Source organism: Coturnix japonica, chromosome 6, assembly GCF_001577835.2.
Source record: "Coturnix japonica isolate 7356 chromosome 6, Coturnix japonica 2.1, whole genome shotgun sequence".
NCBI classification, from domain to species: domain Eukaryota; kingdom Metazoa; phylum Chordata; class Aves; order Galliformes; family Phasianidae; genus Coturnix; species Coturnix japonica.
In genome coordinates, this window is record NC_029521.1 from 399,228 (window position 1) to 420,401 (window position 21,174).

At 37.8% G+C, this 21,174-nt stretch overlaps 1 protein-coding gene across 5 annotated transcripts in view; it reads left to right on the forward strand.

Annotated features, from left to right (window-relative positions):
• CCSER2 (coiled-coil serine rich protein 2) overlaps positions 1-21,174 on the forward strand; it is a 64,702-nt gene that overhangs the window by 32,180 nt on the left and 11,348 nt on the right. For 3 of the 5 annotated variants that reach the window (XM_015865997.2, XM_032445305.1, XM_015865996.1), the window contains 3 exons: positions 7,308-7,394; positions 8,305-8,391; positions 9,523-9,621. In XM_015865997.2, the coding sequence (XP_015721483.1) occupies positions 7,308-7,394; positions 8,305-8,391; positions 9,523-9,621 (273 nt within the window). Of the gene's footprint in view, positions 1-7,307; positions 7,395-8,304; positions 8,392-9,522; positions 9,622-18,419; positions 18,505-21,174 lie in introns of all 5 variants that reach the window. The other 2 variants (XM_015865999.2, XM_015865998.2) reach the window with 1 other exon arrangement.

The window sequence follows — 21,174 nt, forward strand, 5'->3', positions numbered from 1 at the left end:
AATGTGTAAAGGTGTGCAAGATAGAGCCAAATGGCGTGGGGCCTTGCAGAGTACTGTATTTGAAGTCTTGCTTTAATTTATAGTAGTCAGGCTTCTCAGTAAGGTGGCAGAAGTCATCTTGTTTAAAAACAAGAAGGAACTTAGAAAGTAGTTCTTCCTAACTTGTACATTCTTAACAATCTGCTGCTCCTTTTGCTAGAAGTTTATTTTCTACTGCCGTTGCCGCAGAAGTTAATTTTGCACTAACAGCACTAAAAATATTACATATTTTCCCCCCTTGATTATGAATAAAGTTTGTGTAGTTGTTTTCAAGCTGAGCACTGAATGAGGGCTAGAAGTCAGCTTGGATTGTGTAACAGACTTTTATGATGTGTGAAAAAGCAAGATGAAGTCAGAGCTTCTTTCAAGTGCAAACTTTAGTAGAGGAAGCAAAAGTTCTTGGATGTGTCACCTATGCTATGAAATGTGCTAACACTACGTTTCTAGGTTTATGATTTTAAGAATGTTTTTAATTTGGGTGGGGGTAAAGCTGTATTTAGACCTCAGGTGTGGGCAGTTTTGTTCTTTAAGTTGTATTTGAAGTTGTTATACAAGTGATAAACTGTATGCCATACTACTGAGCATAGTGCGTAACAAATTTATACCTAGCAGACTCCTGGGAAGGCTTGATGTGCTATACTGGATTCATTGCTTTTGCTGTAGTTCATATAGCTGTATCTAGAGTATCTTTAAGTACCAGACCAGCAATGGTATGGTTTCATGTTGTTCAGCATTCTGCCTGCAAAAATAAGGAGTTAGAGCAGTCGAGCCTTGTCTGAACTCTTTGTGACCAGGATAGCAATGCCAGCAGTTCACATGCTGTCTGCTTGCTGCTCACATACTGCTGTCTCTTAAAATGCTGAAATAGGAATTAAGGTGTCTATCTTATGCAGATTTTTTGAACATTTTTTTTTTTACTCTGCTAATTGTAAACTAATTGAATTTTGCAGTAATGTTGTATCAGCTTATATGGAGGGAACAATGTACTTTCTTGCACTAAATGCAGTTTAATTATTTGCAGAAAGATGTTGAGCTACTGGCACGTGTTCCTACTTAAATCTTAGCTGAATCACTAACTTTCTTTTGTAAGCAGTCAGTGACTATAGTAAGTGGCATCTAGTTATTAAAGCCTCTTAAATAATGACTAAGATACTTCATTAGCATGGCTAATATAAATATGCTTTACTTTGATCTTAAAGGTTGCTTACTTCTTCCTTAATTTCCTGAACTTGAACTTGTTGCTCTAGATTGAGGCTACAGAGCTAATGTGTCAGAGCTTCCTTATTTATATCATTCCAGATGTGCTGGAGCCTGTGATAGGCAAGGGCTGATCATCCTCTATAGTAATTCCTCTCACAAACAGCAGCAGTGATGTCCCCCACCTTGTCTTATCTCAAATAAGCACTTATATGTGGAGGACGACTGAAACATGAAGCGTGTAGGCTTATAAAAATGATTTTGCAATGTAGCTTTCATCAGTGGAAAAGAAATTCTGTTTTTCAAACACAAATATTTGTTGCAGTATATAGGATAGGACTGTCTCCAATATAAGAGCAGGTGTGAATGGAGAAAGGAAGTCTGGTATAAAATTGTAAAGTGTGCCAATATGTTTTTGCTGAGGGATTAAACCCATAAGGCACTTGAGTTCCTTTGAAGTATGTGATGTGTTCTTTTCTGTTTGATTCTGGTGAGATCTGTCAGCAATAACTTACGTTTGTCACAGGAGCCCTAAAGACAAGGCAATTACAGATTTAATTGGTAAAATAAAGACAAAGGTTTCTCTTTGTTGTGATGGTGGTGGTTTTGTTTTTTTCTTACCCATGAGATAGTTTTCCTCATTGATTAACCCAGGCTGGATTTGGCAGTTGTGTATTTGTCAGCAACTCGGTGGATTTTTTCTGGAGGCACCTTTAATTTTTTCTTAGTTGAAAGTTTCACTTCTTGGGATTATAAGGACCTCTGAACCGCATGCGTGATTGCTCAGTGGTTGTTGTGAGATGTTAAATTTTAACCATGATCTGAATTGAGTAACTTTTACTAACACAGGTGCTATTGAATGTCAGCTTTAAATGCAGTCTTATATCATGTAATTGAAAGAACTTACGAAATAAATCCTCCTTCTGTTAAAAGACTGTGTAGTAACTCACTTTATATTACACACTGGATCCTCCACGGCAGTTTAAAACTGTCTTCAGACAGAGTTAAGAACTGTAATGGATTTTGCTTCACCTAGAGGAGAAAACCAGAAGTTAATTAATATTTTGCTATGCTTTGGCTGTTTTCTGAAGTAAATTCCTAGCTGAAAGATGCTGCTGTCATAGGAACGTGGTTATTATTTCCCTGTTACTACCCAGCAGGGGGACTGCAAAATGTTCTGGAGCCTGTCACTGTGTGTGTCTTTTGGTTTTGTGTATTTTGAAACTGTAAGCTAAGTGATAGGAAGGGGAAAAAGCCCTAACTGCGATGTGGGACACTGGTAATATCTGCTATATATTGCTGTTGTGCTATACATTAGCAATGGGTGGTGGTTAGCTGTTGCATACTCCTGCAGCCACCTATTGCTAACGTAAAGTGAATTTAATTATGTATAGTCATAAGAAATAACAATACAACAGAACTGTATAATTGAGAATATCTTATGTGCAGAAAGCTTTCATACAAATCAGTTTCAGAGTGCTTCATCTGTATTATGTAGCAGATTTTCCAGCTGGCAAGTGAATCTTATAGGATATGTCCCAATGCTCATCTGCTGACTCTCCTCTGAAATCATTACTTTTTGCTTCAGTGGAAAACGGAGGACTAAGGAATAAGCCTCTTGGTTTATACTGGCAAAATGTTAGAAGATAGTGCTCTGTAAAAGAACAAGTACCAATAGGAATCTGCTGTATTTTGAATACAGCACAAAATGCGATATTATTTAACTTATTTAATTTTCCTTGCTCTTTCTGAGACATGATGGAAGCACGGACAGAAGAGATAAGGTAGTATAAAGGGTAGCACTTCCCACTTCTTCACAGCAGGAACTGAATTAAAACAAAGAAAATGAACATGTGGAGCTGATGTTTGAGAAAGTAAGGGAAGGTGAACTCCAGAGCCTGAAGTATCTTGAAGCGTTCAGTTATACTGCAGTGTGATTAAGTGCAGTAGAAAGGTGATCGATGAGCTGACTAATACTGGGTGGTTAGACTGTCAGTAGTTTTAATGAAGCACTTGGGCTCAGTGATTTGAAGGAATAAAGTGACATTTGGAGAGGAGCCACCAAAGCAGAATGATGAGTCAGAAATGAAATAAATTAGAAGCCTGGGAGAATCAGTAGCCAATGAGAGAAAAAGTAAGATAGGGCAGAATGTGTGTTATTGTAAAATAAATGAAAATAATTGTTTACTGTGCCGTGAATTTGAGAAGAAAATTTTGACAATGGAAACAAAATGGTGAGGAAAATAAAGTGTGTGCCCTTAGATTGACAAGGTCTGAACAAGCTTCAGAGTTATGTGGCTAAGGCTTATAAATCAGCTTAATAAATTCAGGGCTGTGCCTTATTGAGTGATAAGGAGTCTGTCTAGAAGTAAGTGCTGGTACAGTTTTGAGTATTACAGGGTATTTCACTTTGGTTAGATACAGCATACTCTGTAACTCTGCACAACTGCTGAAGGGAATTCACAAGATTAGTTCTGTGAATAATCCTTTGTTTTTTGTTTTTTTTTTAATTTGGCCAGTAGGGCACTAGATGAAGAAGAGCCATTTGTTTGCTTGGGCTCCCAGAAAACTTTAGGAGCAGTGTATTTCCCTAACCACGATTTCCAGTTGTGGATGTGCCTGACACCATGTCCTGCATGCATGGAATTCTCTGTGGACAGAAATGCAGCTTAGTGCAGGTCTGTGCAGGTACTTGCTAGTACCAGTAAGGGCATGGTGGGTGGATCTGTCTACAGCCATTCAGCTGGCTGTTCCTGTGTGCTGTCTGAGCTAAATGCTACCTTCTTCGCTGACCCACTTTGTTAAATAACTGGTGCTAAATTTTGAAATTTGGAATAAGGATTCAGGCTACTGATGATCTGTGCAGTAGGAATTTGCTTAGGAGAAAGGGGAAGTGCGGTGCTATGGAGGTGTATTTAGTTAGGTAGGCTTTGTTTGTTCTTGTTCTTTAGTCCTGATTTTTATTAAAACTCTTAGAAACAAGGGGAGCTGAAGAAATAGGCAACAGAGCCAATATAAATGGCGTACTGTGTCTTTAAGCTGTTGATTAGTAGGTGTTGGGCTGTCATTAAAAAGTGTTTGATGATAGACAATTGAAACTATGACATTCATGGTAATATTTCAAGGAAACCAAAGTCAAATGCACTTTACAATGTCGGGTGGTCAGCAGGCGAATAGCACCCCATACTTGATGAACACAGTTTTCTGGTGGCTCATTTACAGTAATGCTGACAAAGCAAATGAAGGTATTGCAGTGATCATTTTGTAGTACAGCTTGTTTTTCTGTGAGGCGATAGAGGAGCTGTCTTCTGAAAGTACACCCTTCTCTTTCCTGTTCCTCAGTGTTTAAAGGGAATTTGTGTGGTGGTTTTTTTTTTTTCCCACTTCCTCAACGTGTTTCCTTTAAGTAGTTGTTAACAAGTTCAGGATGATTTCATAGATCTTGCTATTGTATTTTGTAAGTTTCCAGCTTCAGATTTGCTCCAATTCTGTAAGTCACTTTTAAACACCTCTCAAAGCTTGTGATTACCCCCAGTTTGTTAAACGGGGACCACCCGAAAGTGGGAAAGTGCTGTAGTGGCTGCTGTTGACTGAAATAGAGTGAAAAAATTCCAGTAAATGTGACTGAACTGAAAATCATTGCAGATTCAAATAGATTGCCGATAGGTCACACCTTTGGCTTGATGCTCAGATGCTGCATTGATTGTCAGTTGCTTGATGGCTGTTGAGAACCAGCTTGATTAAATATTGCATACAAATATATAGATATAAATTTTGGGCTATAAAAATGAATCTCTAGCTAAAGACTCTCTTTACATGGCTAAATGTGTATCAACATCTACAGCATTTGTCTCTTAGCCTCATGCCTACAGTGGAGGTAATGTTTAAATATAACTGTACCAAAGTTAGAATGTGTTGTTTGATGTTTTAATTGGTATTGCAGTCTTAAATCTGGGGAATAGCCACAAACATTGCTATTTCTTTTCTCCCTAATGCTGCTGTTTCACAAAAGCAGTCTTCTGCTGAGGAAATTAAAATGTTTTATCCTTGCTTGTTTTCAGTTGTAGTTGATTTGCCAGTGTGCTTGGTAAGCATTTGATTTTGATATGCTTAATAAACCATCTTGAGCTGCTGTTTTTGCCTTCATTGTTTATATTTGGCACAAATGAGATTAGTTCAATTGTTCTCAATACAAATTCATGATGTACTGAGTTATGTATTCAACAACTTTAAAAAAAAAAACCCCAACACAAAAGAATGGCAAACAAATAAACAAAACAAAAAGCAACAGCAAATCAGACAAAGACATCAAGTTGGGTTAGAAGCAACAGCTTGGAAGTTTTTATAGGTAACTGCAATGTGGTGAGGTTTTCAAGTTTATCACAAACCTGGGGTCTGAAGTCATGTGTTCTCTCCAAGTTTCCCAATGTCAGTGTCTTAGTGCACGATTTCTAAGCAACCAAAAATAACATGCATGTAACCAGTTGCATTGTTTTGCAGGTTCTTTTATCTTTGTTCTAATTCCTATATTTTCATGGTATGTAGGTAGCCTTATTCATATTATTTTCTTTCTCCTTCCTTGTTTTTGCAATACAGTTAAGCAAGAAAAGCAAAGCAAGAAAGGCTGCATAGATTAGCCCAGTATATGTTCACAGTGGGGGTACGTGGTGATAGTGTTAGATTTAATTTAATAATTTTAATAATAATAAGATGATTAAAACAGTGGTGAGGGCTTTTGAGCAGATGATCTTGGCTTTTGCTTTGCTGGTGAGTATCAAATGCAGTTTAGGGTGTGAGTGCTTGAATTACCAGAAGATGTGTGACTTAGGTTCTTTGCATTGGGATCATAATCTGCTGCTGTAGAATATTTTGTTCATCCAGTTTTGTGCATTGCATTGGTATTCTGCAAATACCAACTGTAGAGCTTGAAATGCTGTGCAGGCTACTTTGTACATTTATTTTGCTTGGTATTTTCCCCTCCCCATAATTAATCCTCCCCCGTTACAACTGTGACACTGATATTTTTGTCTTTGTGTAGTATTTAAAGTAGTTGTTTAAAGTCAACAAATTTCTTCAACATTTTTTATTGTTGCTCCCTTACTTTAGCATTTTAGAGAAGTTTGAGGTGATGTAAGGTTCTTCAAAATATTACTGTGCAAATTCATTCTAAATATTTCAAAGTGCTGTAGAACCACATATTGCAAATTGCTGCTTCATCAGCCTGTCACCTGCTGGTGCTCTGCCCAGGAGCACGCAGTGGCTTGTGGATTGAATTAAACTGTTGGACAGCTGAAATATGTGCCATAGAGGGCATAAATATGATACATAATCTTTTTTTCCCCCACAGTTGATCTTTAGTATCTGAGCTGCAATTTTATTCAGTGGTTTCTAGTGGTAGACTTGTGGGCTTAGACTTGCAGTGGTTTCAGGCAGGTTTTGAGACATGATCATCTATGGGTTTTGTATTTTGTTGTTGCGCTCTTAGTGCAAGTGCTTCACAATCTGTCCAAGTAAAATTATACTTTGGTACTATTGCTAGTTGTCCCGCTTCTCCTTATTGTGATTAGTTTCAGAACTAGAAAAGAGTGTTTTTTCATTCTTCTAGTTTTTGCAGTTATTTAGTTCTTATGACTGTGAAATAATTTTGTTTTCACCTGCACTGTAGTAAATGTTACTTGTTTAATGAACATTTAGCTGAAGTATTTTGGCTGTGTATTTGGATGTTACTCAGATGTATTTGGATGGAGACTAAAGGAGATGAAGCTTTTAAAGTGGCATAGTATCACTATACCATCCTGATGTAAAGTATTTAAATGCAATGGCCAATTTTTGCACAAAATCAATGTTTTGACATAGCTGTAGCTACTTACCGTGGCGACATTCATGGCTCTTATTTGGGAGTGTACATATACTGCTGTAAGGCAGGCTTTTATATCAGAGAAAGAAAAACAGGAAAACTCATAGGGAGGGACTTGAGATGCTGTAACAGGCTCTTCAGAGAGGTGATGTAGCCGTGTATTTGAAAGGGGGGTGTTTAAGGAAATGATTTGACTGTTCGTGTTCTCTGTTAGAACGATGAGAATGTGTCGCCCCAGGACATCTCACTCTCAATTCCATCAAGTCCAGAACCACAAGAACCTGAGTCAACATATTTTAAGGTAAATGATACTGATTTACTCTTCAGAATAAGGGATATTAACATGTTTGTTTGTCTTATGAAGTAGTGCTTACAAAGCAGAAAACCTACCAGACGTGTGTGTATCGTAGAATGGCCTGGGTTGAAAAGGACCACAATGACCAGCTAGTTTCAGCCCCCATGCTATGTGCAGGGTTGCCAACTGCCAGACCAGGCTGCCCAGAGCCACATCCAGCCTGGCCCTGAATGCCTGCAGGGATGGGGCATCCACGGCCTCCTTGGGTGTACGTATAGATCATCAGAGTTTTCTTTAAGTGGAGAGATTTATTCAACCTTCTAAAATACTTACTAATGGCAGAAAGTTAAGTAGTTAAAATAACTTCACTTTTCTTTATTAGTAGCAGTCTTGGGAATTATCAGCTGTAGAGTAGCGTCTTAAAGATTTTTCTCACTATTTGGTAACTATTGAAGTTTGAAAAGACAAAGTTTCCTTTGAAGTATAATAATACTTTAATTATTTATGTACTTTGATTTTCTGTTGCCTTATATTCCAGGTTCCTTAGGTGGTCTAATAGAACTAATGTAAGTACCACTAGAGATAGTATTTGATGATTAGGGCTTTTGTCTCTGTGGTGGAAGCTTCTCATACAACAGCCGGGTATGCATCAGAACATCAAAACTGCAGCTGATTTACTTACACGGGCTGCAAATTTAGTGAGTTGGCTAAACTTTTTGTGAAGAGACTTCAAGTTTCTTTGTTTATAAGGTGTATCCTTTATCACATCTCACCATGCAAATAAGGTGAAGAAAGATGATGTTCATGTTATTGTTAGGGCTCTGTGAACCTCTGCTTTAGTATATCTGGTAGAGCTGTTGATTTAGATTATGTGGCCTTGGGTGAAAAACTCATATTGCCTCATGTTCTTTTATAGACAGAAGATTTATTGAATGAGATCAGGCAGCTTAAAGATGAACTGAAGAAAAAGGATGAAACAATCAACCAATTAGAGCATCAACTTGTAAGTATAATTTTAATGCTTAACAAAATCCTGAGCAAGCACTGCGAAGTGCAAACCGAATAGGTAGTTCTTATGAAGTCTTTAAAAGTGATAAACTTCTAATTTTTACCCTTTTCTGAGGGACCCTTTCATTCAGGAGGCCAATCATAATTTGTATTTTTTTTTTAATATTGAGCAAATCAATATAAGCTGTTGTGTGAATCCAGGGGACGCTTACAGTTCAGATTCAGATGAGCATGCATCCTCAAACAAAAGTACTATATTACTATTCACTTTTTACTCCTGTTCTAGACTAGTTTTGGATTTTACCCTGTGTATATCTGCATTGGCTTCTGCCAAACTAGTCCGTTGCATAGTAGTTACATGTTTTCAAACCATTTACTGAAGTCACTTAAGAGAAATTGCTTTTTAAATTCACTTCAAACTGATTGCCTCAATCAAAAACACAGATGAGTAGTGTGGAGGGAGGAAGGATAGGATGCCATTTAAATGTATATTGGCCTTTCTAAGAACATGGAGCACTATCTTCTATGGGAATAACTTTTTCCTGCAATTTCCTGTGCAGTCCACGCATTTTCCATATCGAGTGATGCTGTATTTTATAATTACTTTCAAATACCTACATGTACTTTTTCAGTTATTGGTAATGAAACAGACTTGCACCATCGGATGTGCGAGTCTGATGTGGGATAGGAGTTGTTCATTTTATAACAAATTTTGTAGTAGTCATCATGTAACTTTCTTTGTTAATAGTAAGAACCTCCACACTGTTGTTTCAGTGTCATTTCTTTTCATGCACTGAGTAAAGATTTAGAATGTGTTGTTACGTAGCCATTCATCTTCTTGATTAATTGCAGATATTTGCAGTTACCGTGTTTTTAGGTGCGCATGCATATATATGACAAATCTTTCAAGTAATCTCTTTGGAAAGAGAAATAATCCAGAGGAGCTAGTTGTTAGATAAGCAAATTAACACAGGGACAAGTACTTCATTTTATCAGTGCGTAATAAACACGGTAACCAAATACTGCCAGGAGGTATCAGGTGCTGGGCCTGAGTGGTGCTTTTCAACAGTGTTAATTAGTTATTTTCTAATAAATTCTTCGTTCTCTTTCTTGGGGGGTGTTTAAGGCCAGTAGATGTAACTGCCAGAAAGACAACCAAAAACCTGCAGTGGCCAAGTGCGCGTATGCTGATAAATTTACACAAACTTCCTGGAGGAGAAGTTCTGTGAGTAAAAGTTGTTATGACTTTGAGTTTCATTTCTCATTTTTCCAATTAGTGCATATGCACAAGTTTGCCATACTTAAGAGATGATGTGTGCTGTTTATAAGTGTTTTTATTTGTATGTCATTACTGCTGTGCTTAGCTTAGATGTCTTATTGCAGACCTAATCATGTTTAAAAATATTATTACAAACACTTATTTTAATACATATAATTAAACTTCAGAATTCTTTCCTTAATCATCTGTTGAACATTTATGTCATTTTCAACCCAAGCTGTATATCTAAACCTTAAAATGTTTTCTTAATGTGATTTTTAAGTTGGTTATCCATATCTTTTTTTCCTTGTTGAAGTTTAATGGTTCCCATGTGTGCATCTGAGGAAGAGCGACGGCATGTTCTAACCTTAAGTCCCTAGATGTAAATAAGGAAAGATACTTTATGCCTTCACAATCATTTCTTTGTAGAAGTGGTTGAATTCAAAAAATTATTGGGTGAATGTCACTCTGATAGAGGACATCTTCGTTCCCACATGTTGTTGCATGGATCGTATTTGCTCCCATGTACAAAATTATTGCATTCTTAATAGAACTGTAAGAGAATACTGAAGATGGAATGGTAGTAGGGGGAGACAAGATTTATGTTATAGTAACGTGAAAATGTTTCTGAATGATGAACAAGGCTTTTATTAATTGCCAGCAAGTGATCTTCAGCCTATAATCTTTCAGGTACTACTTCAGCTAGAAAATCATGAAGATTGTCTTTAGAAGATGAAAACTGGGTTAGATTCTTTAGTTTCCTTTTAACCTGCAGTAGGTTTTTTAATACCAAATCGTAGTAAAGACAACCCTGCCACCCCTCTAAAACTATTCTTTTAAATATCTAGTGCTAGGATAGAAATGCCACCATATGGTATGCTCACCAATGAATGATATGCTTCCTAGTGAATCTTTTTTCCATTGAGACCAAGCTTTCCAACCTTCTCTTGTGTGATTAGAACCCAGAGTAAAGGGAGCGTAGCCTTAAGTGGCTCTTCTTTTTTCCTGTGGCACCTCTGTTTTTCCCCTAGGCACATGTAGCGTCCTTGATGTTTATCCCATTCATTTCTGTTCTTTTGTGTCTTTGGAGTTTTTGAGTTCATGTTCTTTTTTTCCAAGATTTGATTTCATGTATGTGACCTGCATGCGATGTGTTTCCATACAGATACTGTTGCTGAGTTAGTGGCTGTTGTTGTTTCCTTGGTCTTTTTATTCTATCTCATTTTTTGTATAAATTCAGAAATAGAATAGCAACTATTAAAAGTTAATTGCTAGCTGAAGTAGCCTTAATTTGAGCAATCTGTAGTATGAATTGTTGAGATAAAGATATCAGTAGATGGGGGTTGGAAGAGGCAGGATAGTATTTCAGCTAAGAGCTTTCATTAGGCCCAGTTAACTCTTTGGTCAGGTAGAAGTGTCGTCTTCAAAGTTCTGTCCTTTTGTTCAGAAAGGCACGTCATTGCCATACAGAAATTGTCACATTGAGGGGGAATATAGATTAAAAGAAAAACAACATAATCCATGCTATGTTTATGATTGGGAAGGTGTGTGTATGTATGTACACATACGTGTATACATGAACTTAGGCAATATAAGCTACTTTTCAGGAGCTGTTACTTGTGAATCATAGTTCAAAAGTTTGGGCCAATGTTTTCTTTATCTTCTGTCTAAATATACAGTATAAATATAGAAAGTCTTGGCACAAAGTCGTCGTTGATCTGAAACTCAATGACAGTGTTACTTGTAGTAGAAAGAAGAAACAAGAGACTGCATTTTCTTGAGGGATGAATACGGTAAAAGCAAATAGCAGGAGACAGGTGACAAAAATGTATTGTCACTAGAAGAAAGGGTTCCTGTTCATTCTAAAATAATGGTCTTGAACTGAGGGTGCAGGCTGGGAAAAACCAGGTTCATTGCATGTAAATATGATTTAAATCACGAATATGCTTAATGCTTATGTAGACTGTGAAGGTTTTATATAGGCTTTGGTTTTAAAAATGAAGTTATAATTGAAATTTTTCCAGTAGATGTAGAACTCTGAGGCATGTCAGCTTTTTGAATCTTTGTGTATCAATAATAGCAAAGTTGATGAATATCCAACTGTTTGTTTTTCTTTCTGAGCCCTGACCTGCCAGTTACTTTAAATGATGTCAAATATCTAAAGTTACTGCAGTTATGTTGGCATAACTTTATTCTAACACTTCATAAATTCTAGCAGATCTGATAGTTCAGGTTAATTCCTGAATCATCAGTCCTTGTTACATTCCATAATTTGCTGTTTCAGAAAGCACTTCATACATGTACTTAATGTAGTGTTTCATAAGGAGTGGACAGCAGAATGAACTAGGCAATACTGAGAGTGGAAATCAGCTATTAAAAGATCTCCGGAATATAAAAACTTTATGCAAGTTATTGCAAGTTTAGTCTCTGTTTAATTTAGTCTGTGATATAGCTGATAATTAGGGATATGATTTCACTGAGAAGTGTTGGTGATGGTTGAACTGGATGATCTTCTAGGTCTTTTCCAACCTTGATAATTCTGTGATTCTGTGATAATCTTGCTAGCGTTATGATTTTCCTAATGAATAGACTTGTAAGTATCTTTAATTGTGTTCCTTCACAGATCTTACTGATTTGTTTCTTTCTCTAGTACTAGGTATGTTTCTTGAAAATGGCTCATCCTGGTGTAGTGATAAATTTATCTGTGGCCACAGCTTTTTGGAAGTAGCTTTAGGTTTGTTTGTTTTTGTTTTTGTTTTTTTTACCTATACAAAGATAAAGACGTACATAATTGTAAACTATGTAAACCTACGTTCATTCTTCCAAGTCATTTTGAAAACTGAGCAATTAAGGTTTGATAGTTAGCTCTCTGGTGCCCAGCCACGCTTTGCTACATATTGTTTTCCATGTGGTATCCTGCTCAAAACTACATTATGTAGTCTTATTGTCTGTATAGTCAGTGATTACTTAGGGGAAACCATTATTTTTGGTTAGCTGTCCTCAGGAGTAAAGTCTGAGGCAATTATTGACTGACAGGGCTCAATCGCGATGTTTCTGGAAGGACTTTATATGGATCTCTTTTAATTCACTTCCAGTCAGTATATACCTCCAGGTGCTGAAGCCTCATCACTGTGTGTTTATCTTCACATTTCGCATAGGTTTTTGTCATTGTCCAGCACTTCTCTACTGTTCATTTGCTCTTTTGTTACACAAAGGTTGCTCTGAAAGTAATGCTTCCTATTTATTTTCATGGAAACTATTAACAGCTATAAGGATCACAATAACACCTTTTGATAGACCAAATTCTCAGCTACAAAACATCCTTTTTTCAACATAATCACTGCCATGAGCTATATGTTTTTGCCAGCAACAAACAAGAGCCTGAATGCTGTGCTCATAAAACAAAAATAATAATCATCACCATCAGAAGTGATGCACTGTTTCACAGCTGCTGTGGTAGCATTATTGCTAAGAAAATGCTACCCATGCAGTCTGTCATTCATTGGCCTGTCCAGATGAAAGTCAGGAGGCACCAAATCCAGACTATATGGTGGATGTGGTGGGACAGCCCAGAAGAATGGCAATGTTTTCCAAGGTCTTCAAGCTGGTGTGGGACCTGACTTTATCCTGTTGCAAGAGAAAGCTTGCTACCTTCTCTGGCTTGACACTGGAAATTTGGGCATTCATCTCAGTGTCACAGGGTAGTAGTCGGGATTGATTGATTGGGTTCCAGGAAATCCCAAAAGATTGCCCCTTTCCTATTGCAAAATGTAGTGCACATCACTTTACTTGATGAGGGCTGTGCCTGGAACATTTTCTTTGACGGGGAGTTTACGTGTTGTCACTCCAGGAACTGCTGTTTTGACTCCAGCTTGTAATAGTGGCACCACATCTTGTCACCAGTAATCTTGTGACTCAGGAAACTAATCTTTAGCCTCATATTTATTCAGTAGGTCCTGGCAAACTTGCTCATGCTGTTCTTTCAATTCCTGATGAAACATACCACCTGTCCCCTCACTGTGCTCACATCTGCTTTCCCATCTCCATCAATATTAAGTAAGCATCAGTAAATGTGTGTTACTTGTTCCACATGAAGGAACTGAGTTCCACACCTTTGCTTCATTTGCACTTCCATGTCAGACAGCATTCTGTCAGACCGCCCGTCTGCTGCCATCAGTTGCAAAACAGCAACATGTAACAGAATATTGTCAGGAGGGTTCAGCCTCTACTGCCATGCTACCAACATCTGCCTGTGACACTGTGGGCCGCCATAATAAAATGGGAGATAATACTTTCGGAACAGCCCTCATGGTATTACTAATACTTTGTTGGTAGCACAGAAAGTAACTGGACTAGGTAGTTATGTTGTACATCTGCTTCTTGCTTTGTTACAGTATCACTGTTACACTGTGTAACACACAGGCACTTGCCCAGCGTTGAGCCCACGGATGAATTTTGTTTGTTTAGTGAAAAACTACCATATGGAACTTGCTTTATACTTCCAAAATTACTATTGCATACCAGGGTTATTAATGTATGTCTTTTTGCTGTTAAATTAGCAAAACACAACTGATGCAAAAACATTTTGTTTACATTGATGCTTGAAGTAAGTTGTAGGCTTCTTTATGATGTCTTAAGTTTATATGGGACGGCTGGTAATGCTAAGTGAGATAGCAAAGATCATCAGCTGCTTTAAAACTCCAAACATGTGGATCTTTCCTACACTTCTTTGTGTAGCTGGAAGAATTTCTCCTAGTAGTAATAGTTTTGAGTTCTATTTGGCTGGTGGTCTAAGACTTCTATATAGCAATAGCTTACACATTTTTCTTTTGTCTTGTTATGGCAGAAGCCTGTTTTATAGGATCATGAAGGTTGGGAAAGATTGTCTTGTTCAACCATTAACCCATCCCACCATGCCCACTAACCGTATCTCTCAATGCAGTATCTACCCTTTTCTTGAAAACCTCCAGGGACGATGACTCCATCGCCTCCCTGGGCAGCCTGTGCCAATGCATCACCATTTATTTTTTTTCTGAGAATAAAAATTTTTTAATATCCATTTTGAACCTCCTCCTGTTGCAAGATAAGGCTCTTGCCTCTCGTCCTGTTGTTATTTTCCTGGAAAAGGAGGCTGACCCTCTTTTGTACTTGGCTAGAATGATGATATCTCCCCCATGCTTCCTCTTCTCCTGACTAAAATAATCCCAATTTGCTCATTTGCTCCTCATGAGGCTTATGCTCCACTCATAACCAATTGTCAGCTGAATTTAACTCCATTCACCACCACTCTCTGGGCCTGGCCTTTCAACCAGCACTTTACCCAGCAAGGAGTGCATCTGTCTAAGCTATGGGCTGCCAGCTTCCCCAGGAGAATATTGTGGGATACCGTGTCAAAGGCTTTGCTGAAGTCTAGGTAGTCTACACCAGCAGCCTTTCCCTCCAGGCAAGTTACTCAGTCATAGGAGGAGATGAGGTTGGTCAAGCAGGACCACGAACTTCATGAAGCTGCGCTGCCTAGACCTGATTTTCTGGCTGTCCTGCATTTCCTTTTATTCATGTGATGGCTTATTCTGAAGTTGAAGTCTCTTCATAGTGCTGGTAATCTTTTTGTATTTTTTAAGGTGTGTTTTTTTAATTTTTTTTTTTTATTTTTAGCCTTTTTACTGAAAACTAAGAACAGCAACAACAAACAGGTTTTCCAGTGCAGTTTGGGTTAAAACTTCACAAAGCTTTTAGCAACAACTGTACAATTTGTCAGGATCTTTGGGAAAATGTTCATCTTGTTCTGGTGTGAGTCCGTCTTACACTTTCAACCTTCCCAGAGTTTCTTGTTTTGGTGGATAGTTAACCCTCTGAATCACTTATTTTCTGGGATGCTTTTGCTGGTTGTTTTTTGTTTTCCTGTTTCACTTTTTCAATATCTGGGAAATGAGAGGAATGGGATTAAAGTTCAATGCCTCGATGCACGTAATAGCTGAGGGGGAAGGATCTGCTGAGGCTGCTGTCTAGCATTGAGGTGTGGGTGGGTAGACTTGTATCGCAGCCACAGAACCTTGAAGAATCCAAACATCTTTTAGTTTATTTTTAAAATAAGAACTCAGGTAAGTAATGTTCTCATTTTATAATTCTACTGTTGCTTGGTTTGTGAGTTTTAGAGACTTTGAGATAACTAAGCTATCTTTGTCATATTTACTAAGAAACTGCAGTTTTCTGTGTGCTTTAAATATGCGCTGTAATCTGAGGAGATACACCCACTAATAAGTACAGGCCTTTTTTATTGGGCATTTGAGCGTGTATTTGGCTCGTAGAGGGAGATGAACATGAGGCTTTTTTCTTTTTTTAAAGAAGAAGCTCTATAAACTTCATTGGTGAAATTTTGTATGCTATTAAAAGAAGAGCCATCTTGTCCTAAGTCAGACATATTGTCAGATAACTATCTCTTAATGTCATTCATGTAGAGGATCAATATAGCATTTGTAAAATCAATGTAAGTTATAATAGAAACTTTAACAAATCTCCAGTACTGTATTTCCTCTTCCTTATTTGATTCCATTGGTGTTGATTTTTCATTACTTTTTCTGATGTACAATTAGGCAAAGCTTTTGATTTTTACAAAGGAGAAGTTCAGCTTATATTTGAGACTTGTCCATTATGGAGCAACATCAACTTTGAAGTCTGCTGCCGGAAGAGTAACTCGGTCTGCTTCTCAAGTTATAAGATGTTCCTTAGCATTTCTGAGAGGGGAACTGAGCCATGCCTAGAGAGCAGTTCAGTCTAGCAGGCAAGACACTGAAATGAGTTAATTGCCCTTTCTCCATTTACTTCATCAGTCAACCAATAATGATTAAATACCATGAAGAATTACTGAGCAGACTGTATTTAGGGCTGTTCTTTGAAGCATTAGTATGGATGCCTAAAAGGCACTGGAATGTTTCAAGGCATCTAAATATTTCTTTGCTTTTACAATAGTATTGTAGCTATTAAGTAGCTCAGCTGGCTTGTTCTTAATCTCTCACTTTAGAGAGAAGAAGAAAGAGGGTATATAACTTTAACCACTCTTCCTAATTTAATGCACTAAAATATCAAAGAAGTCTGAGGAGAAAAAAAAAACACCACCAAAACAAAACCCAACCAAACATCAAAACAAAAGGAAAAACCCTGTGTTACCAAGCGGAACAGTTCTCTACAAGATGAGACCAGTGCCTGCTGAAACTGGCCTCCTTACTGTCTCGAGCTTGGACTATCTTTAGAGAATGGAAGTCATTTTCTATTGTTCCTCCATGCTGACATAATGTAGGATGAAATGTGAGCAAACTGTACAGATGGTCTGAAAAATGTAGTGTTGTACAGTGCTGTGGAAATCCAAAGCTTTTGTTAACGTCTCTTCAGTCAGGGATTTGTTTGTCTTGTTCCTAGAAATATTTGTTTTTTAATACTGGTCTCAATTGATGCAATATATTGTATTGTTTTGCCATACTGATAGACTGAAACTAGTAATGTTCTTTCATGTAGTAGTGTGAAAATATTGTGAACCCTTACGGCTACTGAGAGCAGACTGTGAGAACATGTGAAGTAATCAGTGTCTCCATCTAGAGTTTGTTGGGTAACAATGAACTTTTTCCTGGTGATTTCTCTTAAGTGATTGCTATATCTCAGCTTCTGAAGAATGAAGAAGTCTATTCTACTTTTTTTTTTGTTTTCTGCTATAGTTTAAGGGTGTTCTACCCGGTAAGCTCTAAGATTTCGTTTAGATGGATATATTAAGTTACATCTTAGCAGTAATGAAACTAGGACTAACAATATATAATATCTAATTAGTTGTAGAAAAGTGACGGGTCAGGGAATTGTTTAAACTTGCACTACGGTTAAAAAAAAACAACACCTACTATTTCTTTTTAGAAATCGTATAGCATTTAATAAACTTAGAAAAGAATAATGGAGATAAAATACTGCTTTATTTGTTCAACCACGGCAGTGTGATGTGCAACAGATAGGCCAGCAGAGAAACTAGAGGGGAGGGGCAAACCATGTTTCTGGTGCTTCTGATAGAGGTGTTTGTTTAGATGCGAAATTCCCACCATCTGAAGAAATAGCTTCAAATGGTTGCATTTGCTGTCTGCTGGTTAATGGTAGCTGGAAACAATGAAAGGCAAAAAACATGGGCTTAAAAGCACTGAGATTTATTAGGATTGTTTTTTGTTTTTTTTCTGAGAAAGTCTTTTTATTATAAATGAAAGCTGTTTGGTTTTGCAGTGGATCGGTGTTGTTAACCAGTGTACTAGTTGGGAAGGCGTTTAAAAAACATTTTGTAACCTGTAAAAGTAAGAATTTTAGTATGCATTTTCTACATGAAAAGTTCAGCTACTGTTTTTCTTCCTGGGAAAAAAAAAAAAAAAAAAAAAAAAAAAAAAAAAAACCCACAAAAAAAAAAAACCACAAAAAACCAAACAAAACCAAACAAACAAACAAAAAAAAAAACAAAAAAAAACCCCACTAAACCCAACCAACTTTAACAGGTTTGTGTGCATATATAATAAAAATGGAGATGTGTTATAAGGTTTCTGGCCAGGTTAGTCTATCACAGTGCCATCGCTTCCTGTGGACTTCAGTAGAACCTCACATTTACCTCAACAAAGTAGAAAAACTTGTAAATATATTGATGCCTTTCTGGGGGAAAACGGAAAAGAATGGTGTGGCTTTTTGGTGTCTTGTTTTTCCCTGTTCTCTTTTTTATTATACTTCTCCCCCTCTCTCTTTCTGCACAGGGTGGGTATTCTGCTCCCTCCTTCTCTCCCTGGCAGGGCTCATTCCAGGGCATCCCTCGGACTGTTCCACCGCACCGCAGACAGAGTGAGTCTGTACTTCTCACTCATCTCCCTCACCGTGTTCCAGTAGAAGCTTCCCTTTGCACGCACTGTTCATCTTGTAGTATCCTCCTTTCTCAGGCAGATTTACAGGCATACACAACAGTCTGTGGCTAACCAAAATGCTTCCTTCAGCCAGCGTATAAGCAGCTTCAACTTAGAGCTTTGTAACGGTTACTGAATGCTGATCCACTTCAGCAGATCTTCAGGCAAACCGGAGTAGTCCCATCTTTCCAGTCTTGTCTTAACATAAATCTCGCCTGCTGCATTTTCCCTTTTGTTTCTCATGGCCGTAATATACTATCCCATTTGCGTTTGTTCTGTTTGCTCATAAGTCTGCATGTATGCATACGTGGATGTATTTACATGAATATGCTGTGGATGTACATAAAAAGATACGGGTGAGAATGTAATTGTCATTGCCTCTCACGACAGTTTTTCTTAACTTTGCAGAATGGCTTTCCCAAAATGAGTATTTTTTTTCCCCCTGGTGTTTCTTGTAAAAATACTTCTAATACATTGAAGTGGCTGTTGCAAGATTTGCATGATTTGCTAACGTTGCTTTTATGCTAGCTAAAGTGTGGGCTGATGTAAGATGCTTTTGTTCTCTTGGCTTGGATCTGCAAAACAAAGACAATTGCTGATTTTAAGAATGTGTGCTTACGTAGATGTAGAGAAATGGTAAGTCTGATTTTGTGCTTTGGATTGCATTGTAAACAGATACTTGTTCAAAGAAATATAACTAATTAATAAAACCAAGTTATATTTTTTAAATGTGCTGTAATTTGCAAATTACAGTGTTTGTTTAGCAATGTCCAAGAGCGTATTTGGACGGGAAATGCAGTATAATTATGGAAAGAGTAAGATTTCCAGGGCTGGTGGAGATCTGAAGAGTAAGCTGTACCTTGGAAAACTAAGCTTACATTTGTTTCAGATTGAAATAATCCTGACAATTATTTCAACTGCAAGAAAAGAAAATCTTGTAAGATATCTGAAATTGTATTTCAAATACTCTCTTGACGTTTGTGACAATATTCATTTAATCAACTCACCAGGAATGCACTCTGTTCCATAGGCTTTTCTCTTTGCAATAGAAGGATACGCCTTGTTTGTGTGTTTGCCTGTGTGTAAATGTAATGAATGTAGAACTCCCAACGCTGATCATTATGTGTTTTGTTTCTGGCTAGAGGGCAACAGTACCACAGTGCAGCAGGGAATGGGAGTTTGAAAAGATAGGCCTTAGATCTGAGGAACATAAAAGTACTACATTTCTGGAACTTAGCAGTCATAGAGCCAGAATTGACAGCAGTATCTGAGCTCCCAGATACGCACCTCTGTGTCACATCATTCACACTGACTGCTTAACTAAAGGCAACATCTTTGCTAATTTCTTAGTGGTTCTGAGCTCCCGCTTCATTCCTCCACCCACTGCAGCAGCCTCTTATTCAAGGATTCCATAGTGAACTTCCATTACTAAAGCTGGTTAGATTTTAAGTATACATCTTATGCATTAGATTCTGTAAATGGTTACTGGAGTTATCACTAGCATCTTTGTGCATCCTCCATACTAGGTTTTCTTTTTGTTTGGACAGATTTTAGGTCTTCTGTCTTTAGTAAGGAATGCCAAAAGGGAGGGAATTGAGGCAACTCCACTGAGAATAGGAAAAAAAAACAAACAACTGCAGTTCTTTTGCAATAATATTGAGATGGCGATGGGAACACTAAGGGATGTTTTGGCCGTGTTTTCTGTCCAGAGAAAATTCGAATTTAGGCACTTGTGTAAATTATGCACAAACTTGAGCACTGAAATGTGGGAGGTTCTGTCCAAACATCAGGAAGCACTTCCTTATTGTACAGGTTTTGCAATGATGAAAGTATTTACTGTGTTATTGATAGGTGATAGATTACTCAGAAACACTGTAGATTGGGAATGTAAATCTGTAAACCAGTCATATATAGATGTATACTTTAATTTTATGGCTGCTGGACAGCTAATTGTAGAATCACAGAATCATAGAATGGCCTGGGTTGAAAAGGACCACAATGATCAGCTGGTTTCAACCCCCTGCTATGTGCAGGGTCACAAACCACCAGGCCAGGTTGCCCAGAACCACATCCAGCCTGGCCTTGAATGCCTGCAGGGCATCCACAACCTCCATGGGCAAACTGTTCCAGTGCATCACCACCCTCTGTGTGAAAAACTTCCTCCCAGTATCTAACCTAAACTTCCCCGTCTCAGTTTAAGACTAATCCCCCTTCTCCTGTCACTATCCAACCTTGTAAACAGCCTTTCCCCCTCCTGTTTATACACTCCCTTCAAGTATGGATTGTCACATCGACGTCTCCCCGAAGCCTTCTCATCTCCAAGCTAAACAAGCCCAATTCCCTCAACCTTTCCGCACAGGAGAGGTGCTGCAGCCCTCTGATCATCTTTTTGCCTTGCTGTGGAATTGCATGCATGTTTTGTACGTCCAAGGAGAATAGTTTTTGTAACATTTTGTTATTTCAGCAGACTTGGAGACAATTCAACATTCAGTCTTTCATAAACACTTTCCTGATGGTGCGTGGATTTCTTTTTAAGAATGGAACTGTTTGGTTTTATAATTCCAGTAACCCAGGTGTGCTGAGCTTGATTCCTATGTTACTTGGATTTTCT